Source organism: Oncorhynchus nerka, linkage group LG12, assembly GCF_034236695.1.
Source record: "Oncorhynchus nerka isolate Pitt River linkage group LG12, Oner_Uvic_2.0, whole genome shotgun sequence".
Classification (NCBI taxonomy): Eukaryota; Metazoa; Chordata; class Actinopteri; order Salmoniformes; family Salmonidae; genus Oncorhynchus; species Oncorhynchus nerka.
The window spans coordinates 19,859,089-19,883,680 of NC_088407.1; the positions used below are offsets into that span (position 1 = coordinate 19,859,089).

A 24,592-nucleotide genomic window follows, 5' to 3' on the forward strand; every position below is an offset into this window, starting at 1 on the left:
GCTCCTACAACAACTACTGCTCCTACAACAACTACTGCTCCTACAACAACTACTGCTGATACTATGTCAACTACTTGATACAACAACTCCTGCTGATAAACAACTACTGCCTTCCTACAACAACTAATGTCAACTCATTGCCTTACAACAACTACTGCTGATACTAACAACCATTGCTCCTACAACAACTACTGCTGATACTATGTCAACAACTACTGCTCTTACAACAACTGCTCCTTAACACCATTGCTGATACAACAATTCATTGCTCTTACAACAACTACTGCTCCACAACAACTCACTGCTGATACTACAACAACTACTGCTCCTTACAACAACTATTGATACTATAACAACCACTGCTCCTACAACAACTACTGCTGATACTAACAACCTGCTACAACAACTCCTGCTCCTACAACAACTACTGCTGATACTATGACAACCACTGCCTTACAACAACTATTGCTCCTACAACAACTCCTGCTCCTACAACAACTACACTGCTGATACTAACAACTACTGCTCCTACAACAACTACTGCTGATACTATGACACCATTGCTCCTACAACAACTACTGATACTACAACAACTACTGCTGATACTATGTCAACTACTGCTCCTACAACAACTACTGCTGATACTACAACAACTACTGCTCCTCCAACAACTACTGCTGATACTACAACAACTCCTGCTCCTACAACAACTACTGCTCCTACAACAACTACTGCTGATACAACCAACTACTGCTCCTACAACAACTACTGCTCCTACAACAACCATTGCTCAACAACTCCTGCTCCTACAACAACCACTGTTCCTACAACAACTCACTGCTCCTACAACAACTATTGCTGATACAACCATTGCTCCTACAACAACTACTGCTGATACTATGTCAACCACTGCTCCTACAACAACTACTGCTCCTACAACAACATTGCTGATACTATGCTGCTCCTACAACAACTACTGCTGATACTATGTCAACTCACTGCTCCTACAACAACTACTGCTCCTACAACAACTCACTGCTGATACTACAACAACTACATTGCTCCTACAACAACTACTGTTTCCTACAACAACTACTGCTGATACTACGACAACTACTGTTTCCTACAACAACTACTGTTTTACAACAACTACTGCTGATATTACAACAACTCATTGCTCTTACAACAACCATTGCTCCTACAACAACTACTGCTGATACAACAACACCATTGCTCTTGCAACAAACTACTGCTGATACTATATACACCATTGCTCTTACAACTGACTACTGCCTACAACAACTACTGCTCCTACAACAACTACTGCTGATAACAACTACTGCTGATCCTACAACAACTACTGCTCCTACAACAACTCCTGCTCCTACAACAACTACTGTTGATACTTACGTCAACATTGCTCATACAACAACCATTGCTCTTACAACAACTTCCTGATACTACAACAATCCTGCTCTTACAATAACTACTGCTGATACTATGTCAACACTGCTCCTACAACAACTACTGCTCCTACAACAACTATTGCTGATACTAACAACTACTGCTCAACTACAACAACACCATTGCTCTTACAACAACTACTGCTGATACTACGTCACTACTGCTCCTACAACAACTCCTGCTCCTACAACAACTACTGCTGATACTACAACAACTATTGCTGATACTATGTCAACTACTGCTCCTACAACAACTACTGCTGATACTATGTCAACTACTGCTCCTACAACAACTACTGCTCCTACAACAACTACTGCTGATACTACGTCAACTACTGCTCCTACAACAACTACTGCTCCTACAACAACTACTGCTCCTACAACAACTACTGCTCCTACAACAACTACTGCTGATACTACGACAACTACTGCTCCTACAACAACTCCTGCTCCTACAACAACTACTGCTGATACTAACAACTCACTGCTCCTACAACAACTACTGCTCCTACAACAACTACTACTGCCTACAACAACTACATTGCTCCTACAACAACACTGCTGATACTACGACAACTACTGCTCCTACAACAACTACTGCTCCTACAACAACTACTGCTGATAACAATTCACTGCTCCTACAACACCATTGCTGATACTACAACAACTACTGTTCCTACAACAACTACTGCTGATACTACGTCAACTCCTGCTCCTACAACAACTACTGCTCCTACAACAACCATTGCTTACAACAACTACTGCTGATACTACAACACCATTGCTCTTACAACAACTACTGCTGATACTATGTCAACTCCTGCTCCTACAATTTACTGCTCCTACAACAACTACTGCTGATACAACAACCCTGCTCCTACAACAACTACTGCACAACAACATTGCTGATACAACAACTCCTGCTCCACAACAACCACTACAACAACTACTGATACTATGACAACTACTGTTTCCTACAACAACTACTGCTGATACAACAACTCCATTGCTGATCCTACAACAACCACTGCTCTTACAACAACTATTGCTGATATATGTCAATTGCTCATACAACAACCAACGCTGCCTACAACAACTACTGCTGATACTATGACAACTACTGCTCCTACAACAACTACTGCTGACAAACTATACTATTGATACAACAACATTGCTCCTACAACAACTACTGCTCTTACAACACCATTGCCTCTACAACAACCTGCTGATACTACGACACCATTGCTGATACAACAACTACTGCCCTAAAAACAACTCAATTCCTACAACAACTACTGCTGATACTATGTCAACTACTGTCCACAACAACAACTGCTCCTAACAACTACTGCTCCTACAACAACTACTGCTGATACTATGTCAACTACTGCTCCTACAACAACTACTGCCTTACAACAACTACTGCTGATACTGTCAACTCCTGCTCCTACAACAACTACTGCTGATACTACAACAACTACTGCCTCCTACAACAACTACTGCTGATACTACGCCAACTACTGCTCCTACAACAACTACTGCTGATACTATGTCAACTCCTGCTCCTACAACAACTACTGCTCCTACAACAACTACTGCTGATACTAACAACCATTGCTCCTACAACAACTACTGCTCCTACAACAACTACTGCTCCTACAACAACTACTGTCCTGATACAACAACTAACCACTGCCTCCTACAACAACTCCTGCTCCTACAACAACTACTGCTGATACTACAACAACTACTGCCCTACAACAACTCCTGCTCCTACAACAACTACTGCTGATACTACAACAACTACTGCTCCTACAACAACTACTGCTGATACTACGACAACTCCTGCTCCTACAACAACTACTGCTGATACTACTGCTGAACTACTGCTCCTACAACAACTACTGCTGACAACAACTGCCAACTGCTCCTACAACAACTACTGCTGATACTACAACTACTGCTCCTACAACAACCATTGCTGATACAACAACTCACTGCTGATACAACAACTACTGCTCCTACAACAACTACTGCTCCTACAACAACTACTGCTGATACTATGTCAACTATTGCTCATACAACAATTCATTGCAACAACAACTACTGCTGATACTACAACACCATTGCTCCTACAACAACTACTGCTGATACTATGTAACAACTACTGCTCCTACAACAACAACACTGCTCCTACAACAACCATTGCTCCTACAACAACTACTGCTGATATAACAACTACTGCTCCTACAACAACTACTGCTCCTACAACAACTACTGCTGATACTACGTCAACTACTGCTCCTACAACAACTACTGCTCCTACAACAACTACTGCTCCTACAACAACTACTGCCTGATACTACAACAACTACTGCTCCTACAACAACTCCTGCCTCCTACAACAACTACTGCTGATACTATGACAACTACTGCTCCTACAACAACTACTGCTCCTACAACAACTACTGCTGATACAACAACTACTACTGCTCCTACAACAACTACTGCTCCTACAACAACTACTGTTGATATTTATGACAACACTGCTGATACTACAACTACTGCTCCTACAACAACTACTGCCTACAACAACAACTCCTGTTTCCTACAACAACTACTGCTGCCTACAACAACTACTGCTCCTTACAACAACTCATTGCTGATATTTACAACAACATTGCTCCTACAACAACTACTGCTCCTACAACAACTACTGCTCCTACAACAACTACTACTGCTCCTACAACTACTTCCATTGCCAACAACTACTGCTGCCTACAACAACTACTGCTCTGATACAACAACACCACTGCTCCTACAACAACTACTGCTCCTACAACAACTCCTGCTCCTACAACAACTACTACTGCTCCTACAACTACTACTGCTCCTACAACAACTACTGCTGATACTACAACAACTACTGCTCCTACAACAACTACTGCTCCTACAACAACTACTGCTGATACTACGTCAACTACTGCTCCTACAACAACTACTGCTGATACACGCCAACTACTGCTCCTACAACAACTACTGCTGATACTATGTCAACTACTGCCCTACAACAACTACTGCTCCTACAACAACTTCCTACTACTACAACAACTACTGTTGCCTTACAACAACTACTGCTGATACTACAACATTGCTCCTACAACAACTACTGCTCCTACAACAACTACTGCTGATACTACGTCAACTCCTGCTCCTACAACAACTACTGCTCATACAACAACTACTGCTCCTACAACAACTACTGCTCCTACAACAACTACTGCTGATACTATGTCAACTACTGCTCCTACAACAACTACTGCTCCTACAACAACTACTGCTGATACTACGACAACTACTGCTCCTACAACAACTACTGCTCCTACAACAACTACTGCTCCTACAACAACTACTGCTCTACAACAACTACTAGTCCTACAACAACTACTGCTCCTACAACAACTCATTGCTCTTACAACAACTACTGCTGATACTACGTCAACTACTGCTCCTACAACAACTACTGCTCCTACAACAATACTGCTCCTACAACAACTACTGCTTATACAACAACTACTTCCTGATACAACAACTACTGCTCCTACAACAACTACTGCTCCTACAACAACTACTGCTGATACTACGTCAACTACTGCTCCTACAACAACTACTGCTGATACAACAACTACTGCTCCTACAACAACTACTGCTCCTACAACAAAACTGCTGATACTAACAACTACTGCTCCTACAACAACTACTGCTCCCTACAACAACTACTGCTGATACTATGACAACTACTGCCTTACAACAACTACTGCTCCTACAACAACTACTTGATTACAACAACTACTGCTCCTACAACAACTACTGCCCTACAACAACTACTGTTCCTACAACAACTACTGCCTTACAACAAACTACTGTTGATACTAACAACTCCTGCTCCTACAACAACTACTGCTGATACAACTACTATGCTCCTACAACAACTACTGCTGATACAACAACTACTGCTCCTACAACAACTACTGCTCCTACAACAACTACTGCTGATACTACAACAACTACTGCTCCTACAACAACTACTGCTGATACTACAACAACTACTGCTCTACAACAACTACTGCTGATACTATGTCAACCACTGCTGATACAACAACTACTGCTCCTACAACAACTACTGCTGATACTACAACCATTGCCTACAACAACTACTGCTGATACTATGTCAACTATTGCTCCTACAACAACTCCTGCTCCTACAACAACTACTACTGCTCCTACAACTACTATTGCTCCTACAACAACTACTGATACTGATAAACAACTATTGCTCCTACAACAACTACTGCTCCTACAACAACTACTGCTGATACAACAACTACTGCTCCTACAACAACTACTGCTCCTACAACAACTACTGCTCCTACAACAACTACTGCTGATACCACGTCAACTCCTGCTCCTACAACAACTACTGCTCCTACAACAACTCCTGCTCCTACAACAACTACTACTGCTCCTACAACTACTACTGCTCCTACAACAACTATTGATACTACATACAACTAACTCCTGCTCCTACAACAACCATTGCTCCTACAACAACTACTTGCTGATACTACAACATTGCTCCTACAACAACTACTGCTGATACTATACCACTGCTCCTACAACAACTACTGCTGATACAACAACTACTGCTGATACAACAACTACTGCTCCTACAACAACTACTGCTCACAACAACTACTGCTGATACTACAACAACTACTGCTCCTACAACAACTACTGCTGATACTACGTCAACCATTGCTCCTACAACAACTACTGCTCCTACAACAACTACTGCTGATACAACAACCATTGCTCCTACAACAACTACTGCTCCTACAAACAACTACTGCTGATACAACAACTCCTGCTCCTACAACAACTACTGCTCCTACAACAACTACTGCTGATACTAACAACAACTACTGCTCCTACAACAACTACTGCTCCTACAACAACTACTGCTGATACTACGACAACTACTGCTCCTACAACAACTACTGCTCCTACAACAACTATTGCTACAATACTACTGATACAACAACTACTGCTCCTACAACAACTCCTGCTCCTACAACAACTACTACTGCTCCTACAACAACTACTGCTGATACTATGTCAACTACTGCTCCTACAACAACTACTGCTGATACTATGTCAACTACTGCTCCTACAACAACTACTGCTCCTACAACAACTACTGCTGATACTACGCCAACTACTGCTCTTACAACAACTCCTGCTCCTACAATACACTACTGCTCTGATACAACAACCATTGTTCTACAACAACTACTGCTGATACTATGTCAACTACTGCTCCTACAACAACTACTGCTCCACAACAACTACTGCTGATACTACGACACCATTGCTCCTACAACAACTACTGCTCCTACAACAACTACTGCTCCTACAACAACTACTAGATCCTACAACAACTACTGCTGATACAACACACTGCTCCTACAACAACTCCTGCTCCTACAACAACTACTGCTGATACTACGCCAACTACTGCTCCTGCCAACAACTCCTGCTCCTACAACAACTACTACTGCTCCTACAACTAACTCCTACAACAACTACTGCTGATACAACAACTACTGCTCCTACAACAACCCATTGCTCCTACAACAACTACTGCTGATACAACTCAACTACTGCTCCTACAACAACTACTGCTGATACTTAACACCACTGCCTTACAACAACTACTGCCCTACAACAACTACTGCTCCTACAACAACTACTGCTCCTACAACAACTACTGCTCCTACAACAACTACATTGCTGATACAACAACCACTGCTCCTACAACAACTACTGCTCCTACAACAACTACTGCTGATACTATGTCAAACACCTACAACAACTACTGCTCCTACAACAACTACTGCTCCTACAACAACTACTGCTGATACTACGTCAACTACTGCTCCTACAACAACTACTGCTCCTACAACAACTACTGCTCCTACAACAACTACTGCTGATACTACGTCAACTACTGCTCCTACAACAACTACTGCTCCTACAACAACTACTGCTGATACAACAACTACTGCTCCTACAACAACTATGCTCCTACAACAACTACTGCTCCTACAACAACTACTGCTGATACTACGTCAACTACTGCTCCTACAACAACTACTGCTCCTACAACAACTTGATACCACGCCAACTACTGCTCCTACAACAACTACTGCTCCTACAACAACTCCTGCTCCTACAACAATTGCCTAAGCCCTTCCAACAACTACTACTGCTGATTCTACAACAACTACTTGCCTACAACAACCACTGCTGATACTACGACAACTACTGCTCCTACAACAACTACTGCTTACAACAATTACTGCTGATACAACAACTACTACTGCTCCTACAACTACTACTGCTCCTACAACAACTACTGCTGATACTACGACAACTACTGCTCCTACAACAACTACTGCTGATACTACGTCAACCACTGCCCTACAACAACTACTGCTCCTACAACAACTACTGCTCCTACAACTACTACTGCTCCTACAACAACTACTGCTGATACAACAAACTACTGCTCCTACAACAACTACTGCTCCTACAACAACTACTGCTGATACTGACAACTACTGCTCCTACAACAACTACTGCTCCTACAACAACTACTGCTGATACGTCACGCTACTGCTCCCTACAACAACTACTGCAACAACTGACTGCTCCTACAACAACCACTGCTCCAACAAACTGCTCCTACAACAACTACTGCTGATACTACGTCAACTACTGCTCCTACAACAACTACTGCTCCTACAACAACTACTGCTCCTACAACAACTACTGCTGCTCTACAACAGCTACTGTTGATACTAACAACTACTGCTCCTACAACAACTACTGCTCCTACAACAACTACTGCTGATACTACAACAACTCCTGCTCCTACAACAACTACTGCTCCTACAACAACTACTTGCCTACAACTACTGCTCCTACAACAACTACTGCTCCTACAACAACTACTGCCCTACAACAACTACTGCTGACAACAACTACTGCTCAACTACGTCAACTACTGCTCCTACAACAACTACTGCTCCTACAACAACTACTGCTGATACTATGTCAACTACTGCTCCTACAACAACTACTGCTCCTACAACAACTACTGCTGATACCAACAACTACTGATCCTACAACAACTACTAGTCCTACAACAACCACTGCCTTGCAACAAGCTGCTGCAACTACACCATACTCCTACAACAACTACTGCTGATACTACGTCAACTACTGCTTAAAACAATTGCTCCTACAACAACTACTGCTCCTACAACAACTACTGCTCCTACAACAACTACTGCTCCTACAACAACTACAATAACTACTGCTCCTACAACAACCACAACAACTACTGCTCCTACAACAACTCCTGCTCCTACAACAAACAACAACAACTACTGCTGATACTTCGTCAACTACTGCTCCTACAACAACTACTGCTCCTACAACAACTACTGCTGATCCTACAACAACTACTGCTCCTACAACAACTACTGCACAACAACTAATGCTCCTACAACAACACTGCTGATACTATGTCAACTCCTGCTCCTACAACAACTACTGCTCCTACAACAACTGATACTGTCAACCATGCTCCTACAACAACTACTGCTGATACAAACAACTCCTGCTCCTACAACAACTACTGCTCCTACAACAACTACTGCTCCTACAACAACTACTGCTCCTACAACAACTACTGCTGATACTACAACACTGCTCCTACAACAACTCCATTGCTCCTACAACAACTACTGCTGATACTAACAACTACTACTGCTCCTACAACAACTACTGCTGATACTACGTCAACTCCTGCTCCTACAACAACTACTGCTCCTACAACAACTACTGCTCCTACAATGTCAACTACTGCTCCTACAACAACTACTGCTGATACTATGACAACTACTGCTCCTACAACAACTACTGCTCCTACAACAACTACTGCTCCTACAACAACTACTGCTCCTACAAACAACTACTGCTCCTACAACAACTACTGCTCCTACAACAACTACTGCTGATACTACAACAACTACTGCTCCTACAACAACTACTGCTGACAACTACTACTGTCAACTACTGCTCCTACAACAACTACTGCTCCTACAACAACTACTGCTCCTACAACAACTACTGCTCCTACAACAACTACTGCTGACAACAACTACTGCTCCTACAACAACTACTGCTCCTACAACAACTACTGCTCCTACAACAACTACTGCTGATACTACGTCAACTACTGCTCCTACAACAACTACTGCTCCTACAACAACTACTGCTGATACTACAACTACTGCTCCTACAACAACTACTGCTCCTACAACAACTACTGCTCAACAACCTGCTCCTACAACAACTACTGCTGATACTACGTCAACTACTGCTCCTACAACAACTACTGCTCCTACAACAACTACTGCTCCTACAACAACTACTGCTCCTACAACAACTACTGCTCCTACAACAACTACTGCTGATACTGCTACTGCTCCTACAACAACTACTGCTCCTACAACAACTACTGCTGATACTACAACAACTACTGCTCCTACAACAACTACTGCTCCTACAACAACTCACTGCTACCTCCTACAACAACTACTGCTGATACAACAACTACTGCTCCTACAACAACTACTGCTCCTACAACAACTACTGCTCCTACAACAACTACTGCTCCTACAACAACTACTGCTGATACAACAACTACTGCTCCTACAACAACTACTGCTGCTACTACAACAACTACTGCTCCTACAACAACTACTGCTGACTAACAACTACTGTCCTACAACAACTACTGCTCCTACAACAACTACTGCTCCTACAACAACTACTGCTGATACTCTTGTCAACTACTGCTCTACAACAACCACTGCTCCTACAACAACTACTGCTCCTACAACAACTGCTGCCTACAACAACTACTGCTCCTACAACAACTACTGCTCCTACAACAACTACTGCTCCTACAACAACTACTGCTACAACAACTGCCCTACAATAACTACTGCTCCTACAACAACTCCTGCTCCTACAACAACTACTACTGCTCCTACAACTACTACTGCTCCTACAACAACTACTGCTGATACTACGACAACTACTGCTCCTACAACAACTACTGCTCCTACAACAACTACTGCTGATACTACGTCAACTACTGCTCCTACAACAACTACTGCTCCTACAACAACTACTGCTGATACTAACAACTACTGCTCCTACAACAACTACTGCTCCTACAACAACTACTGCTCCTACAACAACTACTGCTCCTACAACAACTACTGCTCAACCACTGCTACAACTACTGCTCCTACAACAACTACTGCTCCTACAACAACTACTGCTCCTACAACAACTACTTCTACAACAACTACTGCTCCTACAACAACTACTGCTGATACAACAACTACTGCTCCTACAACAACTACTGCTGATACTACGTCAACTACTGCTCCTACAACAACTACTGCTGATACTATGTCAACTACTGCTCCTACAACAACTACTGCTCCTACAACAACTACTGCTGATACTACGTCAACTACTGCTCCTACAACAACTACTGCTCCTACAACAACTACTGCTCCTACAACAACTACTGCTCCTACAACAACTACTAGTCCTACAACAACTACTGCTCCTACAACTACTGCTCCTACAACAACTACTGCTGATACTACGTCAACTACTGCTCCTACAACAACTACTGCTCCTACAACAACTACTGCTCCTACAACAACTACTGCTCCTACAACAACTACTGCTCCTACAACAACTACTGTCCTACAACAACTACTGCTCCTACAACAACTACTGCTCCTACAACAACTACTGCTCCTACAACAACTACTGCTGATACTACGTCAACTACTGCTCCTACAACAACTACTGCTCCTGACAACAACTACTGATCAACTACTGCTCCTACAACAACTACTGCTCCTACAACAACTACTGCTGATACTACGTCAACTACTGCTCCTACAACAACTACTGCTCCTACAACAACTACTGCTCCTACAACAACTACTGCTGATACTATGTCAACTACTGCTCCAACAACTACTGCTCCTACAACAACTACTGCTGATACTACGTCAACTACTGCTCCTACAACAACTACTGCTGTCAACTACTGCTCCTACAACAACTACTGCTGATACAACAACTACTGCTCCTACAACAACTACTGCTGATACAACAACTACTGCTCCTACAACAACTACTGCTCCTACAACAACTACTGCTGATACTGAACAACTCCTGCTCCTACAACAACTACTGCTCCTACAACAACTACTGCTCCTACAACAACTACTGCTGATACTAGTCAACTACTGCTCCTACAACAACTACTGCTCCTACAACAACTACTGCTACTACAACAACTACTGCTCCTACAACAACAACTACTGCTCCTACAACAACTACTGCTCCTACAACAACTACTACAACAACTACTGCTCCTACAACAACTACTGCTCCTACAACAACTACTGCTGATATAACAACTACTGCTCCTACAACTACTGCTCCTACAACAACTACTGCTGATACTACAACAACTACTGCTCCTACAACAACTACTGCTGATACAACAACTACTGCTCCTACAACAACTACTGCTCCTACAACAACTACTGCTGATACTATGTCAACTACTGCTCCTACAACAACTACTGCTCCTACAACAACTACTGCTCCTACAACAACTACTGCTCCTACAACAACTACTGCTCCTACAACAACTACTGCTGATACAACAACTACTGCTCCTACAACAACTACTGCTCCTACAACAACTACTGCTCCTACAACAACTACTGCTGATACTACGTCAACTACTGCTCCTACAACAACTACTGCTGCTCCTACAACAACTACTGCTCCTACAACAACTACTGCTGATACAATGTCAACTACTGCTGCTGATACTACAACAACTACTGCTCCTACAACAACTCCTGCTCCTACAACAACTACTGCTGATACAACAACTACTGCTCCTACAACAACTACTGCTCCTACAACAACTACTGCTGATACAACAACAACTACTGCTCCTACAACAACTACTGCTCCTACAACAACTACTGCTGATACTCAACTACTGCTCCTACAACAACTACTGCTCCTACAACAACTACTGCTGATACTACGTCAACTACTGCTCCTACAACAACTACTGATCCTACAACAACTACTGCTCCTACAACAACTACTGCTGCTCCTACAACAACTACTGCTCCTACAACAACTACTGTCCTACAACAACTACTGCTCCTACAACAACTACTGCTGATACTACATAACTACTGCTCCTACAACAACTACTGCTCCTACAACAACTACCTGCTCCAAACAACATTGCTCCTACAACAACTACTGCTCCTACAACAACTTGCTGATACTACAACAACTACTGCTCCTACAACAACTAACAACAACTACTGCTCCTACAACAACTACTGCTGATACTACAACAACACAACAACACTGCTCCTACAACAACTACTGCTGATACTACGTCAACTACTGCTCCTACAACAACTACTGCTGATACAACAACTACTGCTGATACTACAACAACTACTGCTCCTACAACAACTACTGCTCCTACAACAACTACTGCTCCTACAACAACTACTGCTGATACTACGTCAACTACTGCTCCTACAACAACTACTGCTCCTACAACAACTACTGCTCCTACAACAACTACTGCTCCTACAACAACTACTAGTCCTACAACAACTACTGCTCCTACAACAACTACTGCTCCTACAACAACTCCTGCTCCTACAACAACTACCACTGCTCCTACAACTACTACTGCTCCTACAACAACTACTGCTGATACTACAACAACTACTGCTCCTACAACAACTACTGCTCCTACAACAACTACTGCTGATACTACGTCAACTACTGCTCCTACAACAACTACTGCTGATACTACGACAACTACTGCTCCTACAACAACTACTGCTCCTACAACAACTACTGCTCCTACAACAACTACTGCTCCTACAACAACTACTGCTCCTACAACAACTACTGCTCCTACAACAACTACTGCTCCTACAACAACTACTGCTGATACTATGTCAACTACTGCTCCTACAACAACTACTGCTCCTACAACAACTACTGCTGATACTACGTCAACTACTGCTCCTACAACAACTACTGCTCCTACAACAACTCCTGCTCCTACAACAACTACTACTGCTCCTACAACTACTACTGCTCCTACAACAACTACTGCTGATACTACGACAACTACTGCTCCTACAACAACTACTGCTCCTACAACAACTACTGCTCCTACAACAACTACTGCTCCTACAACAACTACTGCTGATACTACGTCAACTACTGCTCCTACAACAACTACTGCTGATACTAACAACTACTGCTCCTACAACAACTACTGCTGATACAACAACTCCTGCTCCTACAACAACTACTGCTCCTACAACTACTACTGCTCCTACAACAACTACTGCTCCTACAACAACTACTACTGCTCCTACAACAACTACTGCTCCTACAACAACTACTGCTGATACAACAACTACTACTACAACAACTACTGCTCCTACAACAACTACTGCTCCTACAACAACTACTGCTCCTACAACAACTACTGCTGATACTACAACAACTACTGCTCCTACAACAACTACTGCTCCTACAACAACTACTGCTCCTACAACAACTACTGCTCCTACAACAACTACTGCTCCTACAACAACTACTACTCCTACAACAACTACTGCTCCTACAACAACTACTGCTCCTACAACAACTACTGCTCCTACAACAACTACTGCTGATACTATGTCAACTACTGCTCCTACAACAACTACTGCTCCTACAACAACTACTGCTCCTACAACAACAACTACTGCTCCTACAACAACTACTGCTCCTACAACAACTACTGATACTACGTCAACTACTGCTCCTACAACAACTACTGCTCCTACAACAAACTACTGCTCCTACAACAACTACTGCTCCTACAACAACTACTGCTGATACAACAACTACTGCTCCTACAACAACTACTGCTCCTACAACAACTACTGCTCCTACAACAACTACTGCTCCTACAACAACAACTACTGCTCCTACAACAACTACTGCTCCTACAACAACTACTGCTGATACTACGTCAACTACTGCTCCTACAACAACTACTGCTCCTACAACAACTACTGCTGATACAACAACTACTGCTCCTACAACAACTACTGCTCCTACAACAACTACTGCTGATCCTACAACAACTACTGCTCCTACAACAACTACTGCTCCTACAACAACTACTGCTCCTACAACAACTACTGCTCCTACAACAACTACTGCTGATACTACAACAACTACTGCTCCTACAACAACTACTGCTCCTACAACAAACTGCTGATACTACGTCAACTACTGCTCCTACAACAACTACTGCTGATACTATGTCAACTACTGCTCCTACAACAACTACTGCTCCTACAACAACTACTGCTCCTACAACAACTACTGCTCCTACAACAACTACTGCTCCTACAACAACTACTGCTGATACTGACAACTACTGTCCTACAACAACTACTGCTCCTACAACAACTACTGCTGATACTACGTCAACTACTGCTCCTACAACAACTACTGCTCCTACAACAACTACTGCTCCTACAACAACTACTGCTGATACTACGACAACTACTGCTCCTACAACAACTACTGCTCCTACAACAACTACTGCTCCTACAACAACTACTGCTGATACTACGTCAACTACTGCTCCTACAACAACTACTGCTCCTACAACAACTCCTGCTCCTACAACAACTACTGCTGATACTACGTCAACTACTGCTCCTACAACAACTACTGCTCCTACAACAACTCCTGCTCCTACAACAACTACTGCTCCTACAACAACTACTGCTGATACTATGTCAACTACTGCTCCTACAACAACTACTGCTCCTACAACAACTACTGCTCCTACAACAACTACTGCTGATACTATGTCAACTACTGCTCCTACAACAACTACTGCTGATCCTACAACAACTACTGCTCCTACAACAACTACTGCTCCTACAACAACTCCTGCTCCTACAACAACTACTACTGCTCCTACAACTACTACTGCTCCTACAACAACTCCTGCTCCTACAACAACTACTACTGCTCCTACAACAACTACTGCTGATACTATGTCAACTACTGCTCCTACAACAACTACTGCTCCTACAACAACTACTGCTGATACTACGACAACTACTGCTCCTACAACAACTACTGCTCCTACAACAACTACTGCTCCTACAACAACTACTGCTCCTACAACAACTACTGCTGATACTACGTCAACTACTGCTCCTACAACAACTACTGCTCCTACAACAACTACTGCTGATACTACGTCAACTACTGCTCCTACAACAACTACTGCTCCTACAACAACTGCTCCTACAACAACTACTACTGCTCCTACAACAACTACAACTACTGCTCCTACAACAACTACTGCTCCTACAACAACTACTGCTGATACTACGTCAACTACTGCTCCTACAACAACTACTGCTGATACTACAACAACTACTGCTCCTACAACAACTACTGCTCCTACAACTACTGCTGATACTACGTCAACTCCTGCTCCTACAACAACTACTGCTCCTACAACAACTACTGCTGATACTATGTCAACTACTGCTCCTACAACAACTACTGCTGATACAACAACTACTGCTCCTACAACAACTACTGCTGATACTATGTCAACTACTGCTCCTACAACAACTACTGCTCCTACAACAACTACTGCTGATCAACTACTGCTCCTACAACAACTACTGCTCCTACAACAACTACTGCTCCTACAACAACTACTGCTCCTACAACAACTACTGCTGATACTACGTCAACTACTGCTCCTACAACAACTCCTGCTCCTACAACAACTACTGCTGATACTACGTCAACTACTGCTCCTACAACAACTACTGCTCCTACAACAACTCCTGCTCCTACAACAACTACTACTGCTCCTACAACTACTACTGCTCCTACAACAACTACTGCTGATACTACGTCAACTACTGCTCCTACAACAACTACTGCTCCTACAACAACTACTGCTGATACTACGTCAACTACTGCTCCTACAACAACTACTGCTGATACTACGTCAACTACTGCTCCTACAACAACTACTGCTGATACTATGTCAACTCCTGCTACAACAACACTGCTCCTACAACAACTACTGCTCCTACAACAACTACTGCTCCTACAACAACTACTGCTGATACTACGTCAACTACTGCTCCTACAACAACTACTGCTCCTACAACAACTACTGCTCCTACAACAACTACTACTGCTCCTACAACAACTACTGCTCCTACAACAACTACTGCTGATACTACTGTACAACAACTACTGCTCCTACAACAACTACTGCTCCTACAACAACTACTGCTCCTACAACAACTACTGCTGATACTACGTCAACTACTGCTCCTACAACAACTACTGCTCCTACAACAACTCCTGCTCCTACAACAACTACTACAACAACTACTGCTCCTACAACAACTACTGCTGATACTACGTCAACTACTGCTCCTACAACAACTACTGCTCCTACAACAACTACTGCTCCTACAACAACTACTGCTCCTACAACAACTACTGCTCCTACAACAACTACTGCTCCTACAACAACTACTGCTGATAACAACTACTGCTCCTACAACAACTACTGCTCCTACAACAACTACTGCTCCTACAACAACTACTGCTCCTACAACAACTACTGCTCCTACAACAACTACTGCTGATACTACAACTACTGCTCCTACAACAACTACTGCTCCTACAACAACTACTGCTGATACTACGTCAAACTGCTCCTACAACAACTACTGCTCCTACAACAACTACTGCACGTCAACTACTGCTCCTACAACAACTACTGCTCCTACAACAACTACTGCTCCTACAACAACTACTGCTCCTACAACAACTACTAGTCCTACAACAACTACTGCTCCTACAACTACTGCTCCTACAACAACTACTGCTGATACTACGTCAACTACTGCTCCTACAACAACTACTGCTCCTACAACAACTACTGCTGATACTACAACTGCTCCTACAACAACTACTGCTGATACTATGTCAACTACTGCTCCTACAACAACTACTGCTCCTACAACAACTACTGCTGATACTACGACAACTACTGCTCCTACAACAACTACTGCTCCTACAACAACTACTGCTGATACAACAACTACTGCTCCTACAACAACTACTGCTCCTACAACAACTACTGCTCCTACAACAACTACTGCTGATACTACGACAACTACTGCTCCTACAACAACTACTGCTCCTACAACAACTACTGCTCCTACAACAACTACTGCTGATACTACGTCAACTACTGCTCCTACAACAACTACTGCTCCTACAACAACTCCTGCTCCTACAACAACTACTGCTGATACTAAACAACAACAACAACTACTGCTCCTACAACAACTCCTGCTCCTACAACAACAACTGCTCCTACAACAACTACTCAACTACAACAACTACTGCTCCTACAACAACTACTGCTCCTACAACAACTACTGCTGATACTACAACAACTACTGCTCCTACAACAACTACTGCTGATACTATGTCAACTACTGCTCCTACAACAACTACTGCTGATACAACAACTACTGCTCCTACAACAACTACTGCTCCTACAACAACTACTGCTGATACTACGTCAACTACTGCTCCTACAACAACTACTGCTCCTACAACAACTACTGCTCCTACAACAACTACTGCTGATACTACGTCAACTACTGCTCCTACAACAACTCCTGCTCCTACAACAACTACTGCTGATACTACGTCAACTACTGCTCCTACAACAACTACTGCTCCTACAACAACTCCTGCTCCTACAACAACTACTACTGCTCCTACAACTACTACTGCTCCTACAACAACTACTGCTGATACTACGACAACTACTGCTCCTACAACAACTACTGCTCCTACAACAACTACTGCTGATACTACGTCAACTACTGCTCCTACAACAACTACTGCTGATACTACGTCAACTACTGCTCCTACAACAACTACTGCTGATACTACTGCTCCTACAACAACTACTGCTCCTACAACAACTACTGCTCCTACAACAACTACTGCTGATACAACAACAACTCCTGCTCCTACAACAACTACTGCTCCTACAACAACTACTGCTCCTACAACAACTACTGCTCCTACAACAACTACTGCTCCTACAACAACTACTGCTCCTACAACAACTACTGCTCCTACAACAACTACTGCTCCTACAACAACTACTGCTCCTACAACAACTACTGCTCCTACAATTGCTCCTACAACAACTACTGCTCCTACAACAACTACTGCTCCTACAACAACTACTGCTGATACTACGTCAACTACTGCTCCTACAACAACTACTGCTCCTACAACAACTACTGCTCCTACAACAACTACTGCTCCTACAACAACTACTGCTGATACAACAACTACTGCTGATCCTACAACAACTACTGCTCCTAAAACAACAACTACTGCTGATACAACAACTACTGCTCCTACAACAACTACTGCTGATCCTACAACAACTACTGCTCCTACAACAACTACTGCTGATACTATGTCAACTGCTCCTACAACAACTACTGCTCCTACAACAACTACTGCTCCTACAACAACTACTGCTCCTACAACAAACTGCTGCTCCTACAACAACTACTGCTCCTACAACAACTACTGCTCCTACAACAACTACTGCTCCTACAACAACTACTGCTCCTACAACAACTACTGCTCCTACAACAACTACTGCTCCTACAACAACTCCTGCTCCTACAACAACTACTACTGCTCCTACAACTACTACTGCTCCTACAACAACTACTGCTGATACTACGACAACTACTGCTCCTACAACAACTACTGCTCCTACAACAACTACTGCTGATACTACGTCAACTACTGCTCCTACAACAACTACTGCTGATACTACGTCAACTACTGCTCCTACAACAACTACTGCTGATACAACAACTCCTGCTCCTACAACAACTACTGCTCCTACAACAACTACTGCTCCTACAACAACTACTGCTCCTACAACAACTACTGCTCCTACAACAACTGCTCCTACAACAACTACTGCTCCTACAACAACTACTGCTCCTACAACAACTACTAGTCCTACAACAACTACTGCTCCTACAACAACTACTGCTCCTACAACAACTCCTGCTCCTACAACAACTACTACTGCTCCTACAACTACTACTGCTCCTACAACAACTACTGCTCATACAACAACTACTGCTCCTACAACAACTACTGCTCCTACAACAACTACTGCTCCTACAACAACTACTGTTCCTACAACAACTACTGCTCCTACAACAACTACTGCTCCTACAACAACTACTGCTCCTACAACAACTGATACAACTACTGCTCCTACAACAACTACTGCTCCTACAACAACTCCTGCTCCTACAACAACTACTGCTCCTACAACAACTACTGCTGATACTATGTCAACTACTGCTCCTACAACAACTACTGCTCCTACAACAACTACTGCTGATACTACGACAACTACTGCTCCTACAACAACTACTGCTCCTACAACAACTACTGCTGATACTATGTCAACTACTGCTCCTACAACAACTACTGCTCCTACAACAACTACTGCTGATACTACGTCAACTACTGCTCCTACAACAACTACTGCTCCTACAACAACTACTGCTCCTACAACAACTACTGCTCCTACAACAACTACTGCTGATACTACGACAACTACTGCTCCTACAACAACTACTGCTCCTACAACAACTACTGCTCCTACAACAACTACTGCTGATACTACGTCAACTACTGCTCCTACAACAACTACTGCTCCTACAACAACTCCTGCTCCTACAACAACTACTACTGCTCCTACAACAACTACTGCTCCTACAACAACTCCTGCTCCTACAACAACTACTGCTCCTACAACAACTACTGCTGATACTCAACTGTCAACTACTGCTCCTACAACAACTACTGCTCCTACAACAACTACTGATACAACAACTACTGCTCCTACAACAACTACTGCTCCTACAACAACTACTGCTGATACTATGTCAACTACTGCTCCTACAACAACTACTGCTCCTACAACAACTACTGCTGATACTACGTCAACTACTGCTCCTACAACAACTACTGCTCCTACAACAACTACTGCTCCTACAACAACTACTGCTGATACTATGTCAACTACTGCTCCTACAACAACTCCTGCTCCTACAACAACTACTGCTGATACTACGTCAACTACTGCTCCTACAACAACTACTGCTCCTACAACAACTCCTGCTCCTACAACAACTACTACTGCTCCTACAACTACTACTGCTCCTACAACAACTACTGCTGATACTACGACAACTACTGCTCCTACAACAACTACTGCTCCTACAACAACTACTGCTGATACTACGTCAACTACTGCTCCTACAACAACTACTGCTGATACTACGTCAACTACTGCTCCTACAACAACTACTGCTGATACTAGGTCAACTCCTGCTCCTACAACAACTACTGCTCCTACAACAACTACTGCTGATACTACGTCAACTACTGCTCCTACAACAACTACTGCTCCTACAACAACTACTGCTCCTACAACAACTACTGCTCCTACAACAACTACTGCTGATACTACGTCAACTACTGCTCCTACAACAACTACTGCTCCTACAACAACTACTGCTCCTACAACAACTACTGCTCCTACAACAACTACTGCTCCTACAACAACTACTGCTCCTACAACAACTACTGCTCCTACAACAACTACTGCTGATCCTACAACAACTACTGCTCCTACAACAACTACTGCTCCTACAACAACTACTGCTCCTACAACAACTACTGCTCCTACAACAAACTACTGCTCCTACAACAACTACTGCTCCTACAACAACTACTGCTGATACAACAACAACTACTGCTCCTACAACAACTACTGCTCCTACAACAACTACTGCTGATACAACAACTACTGCTCCTACAACAACTACTGCTCCTACAACAACTACTGCTCCTACAACAACTACTGCTGATACTACAACAACTACTGCTCCTACAACAACTACTGCTCCTACAACAACTACTGCTGATACTACGTCACAACTACTGCTCCTACAACAACTACTGCTCCTACAACAACTACTGCTGATACTACAACAACTACTGCTCCTACAACAACTGCTCCTACAACAACTACTGCTGTACTACGTCAACTACTGCTCCTACAACAACTACTGCTGATACTACGTCAACTACTGCTCCTACAACAACTACTGCTCCTACAACAACTACTGCTCACAACAACTACTGCTCCTACAACAACTACTGCTCCTACAACAACTACTGCTCCTACAACAACTGCTCCTACAACAACTACTGCTGATACTACGTCAACTACTGCTCCTACAACAACTACTGCTCCTACAACAACTACTGCTGATACTACAACAACTACTGCTCCTACAACTACTGCTCCTACAACAACTACTGCTCCTACAACAACTACTGCTCCTACAACAACTACTGCTCCTACAACAACTACTGCTCCTACAACAACTACTGCTCCTACAACAACTACTGCTGATACTACGACAACTACTGCTCCTACAACAACTACTGCTCCTACAACAACTACTGCTGATACTACATCAACTACTGCTCCTACAACAACTACTGCTCCTACAACAACTACTGCTCCTACAACAACTACTGCTGATACTACAACAACTACTGCTCCTACAACAACTACTGCTCCTACAACAACTACTGCTCCTACAACAACTACTGCTGATACTACGTCAACTACTGCTCCTACAACAACTACTGCTCCTACAACAACTCCTGCTCCTACAACAACTACTGCTGATACTATGTCAACTACTGCTCCTACAACAACTACTGCCACAACAACTCCTGCTCCTACAACAACAACTGCTCCTACAACAACTACTGCTCCTACAACAACTACTGCTGATACTACGTCAACTACTGCTCCTACAACAACTACTGCTCCTACAACAACTACTGCTGATACAACAACTACTGCTCCTACAACAACTACTGATCCTACAACAACTACTGCTCCTACAACAACTACTGCTACAACTACTGCTCCTACAACAACTACTGCTCCTACAACAACTACTGCTGATACTACGTCAACTACTGCTCCTACAACAACTACTGCTCCTATGTCAACTACTGCTCCTACAACAACTACTGCTCTACAACAACTACTGCTGATACTATGTCAACTACTGCTCCTACAACAACTACTGCTCCTACAACAACTACTGCTGATACTACGACAACTACTGCTCCTACAACAACTACTGCTCCTACAACAACTACTGCTCCTACAACAACTACTGCTGATACAACTGCTCCTACAACAACTACTGCTCCTACAACAACTACTGCTGATACTACGTCTGCTCCTACAACAACTACTGCTCCTACAACAACTACTGCTCCTACAACAACTACTGCTGATACTAACAACTCCTGCTCCTACAACAACTACTACTACAACAACTGCTCCTACAACAACTACTGCTGATACAACGTCAACTACTGCTCCTACAACAACTACTGCTCCTACAACAACTACTGCTCCTACAACAACTACTGCTCCTACAACAACTACTGCTGATATACAACTACTGCTCCTACAACAACTACTGCTCCTACAACAACTACTGCTCCTACAACAACTACTGCTGATACTACGTCAACTACTGCTCCTACAACAACTACTGCTCCTACAACAACTACTGCTCCTACAACAACTACTGCTCCTACAACAACTACTGCTCCTACAACAACTACTGCTCCTACAACAACTACTGCTGACAACAACTACTGTCCTATCAACTACTGCTCCTACAACAACTCCTGCTCCTACAACAACTACTGCTGATACTACGTCAACTACTGCTCCTACAACAACTACTGCTCCTACAACAACTCCTGCTCCTACAACAACTACTACTGCTCCTACAACTACTACTGCTCCTACAACAACTACTGCTGATACTACGACAACTACTGCTCCTACAACAACTACTGCTCCTACAACAACTACTGCTGATACTACGTCAACTACTGCTCCTACAACAACTACTGCTCCTACAACAACTACTGCTCCTACAACAACTACTGCTGATACTACGTCAACTACTGCTCCTACAACAACTACTGCTCCTACAACAACTCCTGCTCCTACAACAACTACTGCTGATACTACGTCAACTACTGCTCCTACAACAACTACTGCTCCTACAACAACTCCTGCTCCTACAACAACTACTGCTGATACTACAACAACTACTGCTCCTACAACAACTACTGCTGATACAACAACTACTGCTCCTACAACAACTACTGCTCCTACAACAACTCCTGCTCCTACAACAACTACTGCTGATACTACGTCAACTACTGCTCCTACAACAACTACTGCTCCTACAACAAATCCTGCTCCTACAACAACTACTGCTGATACTATGTCAACTACTGCTCCTACAACAACTACTGCTCCTACAACAACTCCTGCTCCTACAACAACTACTGCTCCTACAACAACTACTGCTGATACTATGTCAACTACTGCTCCTACAACAACTACTGCTCCTACAACAACTACTGCTCCTACAACAACTACTGCTCCTACAACAACTACTGCTGATACTACGTCAACTACTGCTCCTACAACAACTACTGCTCCTACAACAACTACTGCTGATACTACAACTACTGCTCCTACAACAACTACTGCTCCTACAACAACACTGCTGATACTATGC

At 43.2% G+C, this 24,592-nt stretch overlaps 3 protein-coding genes and 1 pseudogene across 3 annotated transcripts in view; all 4 read left to right on the top strand.

The window, feature by feature from the left end:
- The first annotated feature begins 11,951 nt into the window (after positions 1–11,951).
- LOC135574276 (mucin-2-like) lies at positions 11,952–19,386 on the top strand (annotated as a pseudogene).
- LOC135574285 (hepatitis A virus cellular receptor 1-like) lies at positions 15,656–16,189 on the top strand (the record flags this gene model as incomplete). Its single annotated transcript, XM_065025356.1, has 1 exon — positions 15,656–16,189. A coding segment is annotated over one exon (534 nt), but the record flags the coding sequence as incomplete, so codon positions are not given.
- A 106-nt stretch (positions 19,387–19,492) lies between the features above and the next one.
- Positions 19,493–21,229, top strand: LOC135574274 (mucin-2-like; the record flags this gene model as incomplete). Its single annotated transcript, XM_065025343.1, has 1 exon — positions 19,493–21,229. A coding segment is annotated over one exon (1,737 nt), but the record flags the coding sequence as incomplete, so codon positions are not given.
- Positions 21,230–22,126: 897 nt separating this feature from the next.
- Positions 22,127–24,592, top strand: part of LOC135574281 (uncharacterized) — a gene marked incomplete at both ends in the record, with an annotated part of 34,508 nt that continues 32,042 nt past the window's right edge. The window contains one exon of the mRNA XM_065025352.1: positions 22,127–22,931. Within this exon, the coding sequence (XP_064881424.1) occupies positions 22,127–22,931 (805 nt within the window). The remainder of the gene's footprint in view (positions 22,932–24,592) is intronic.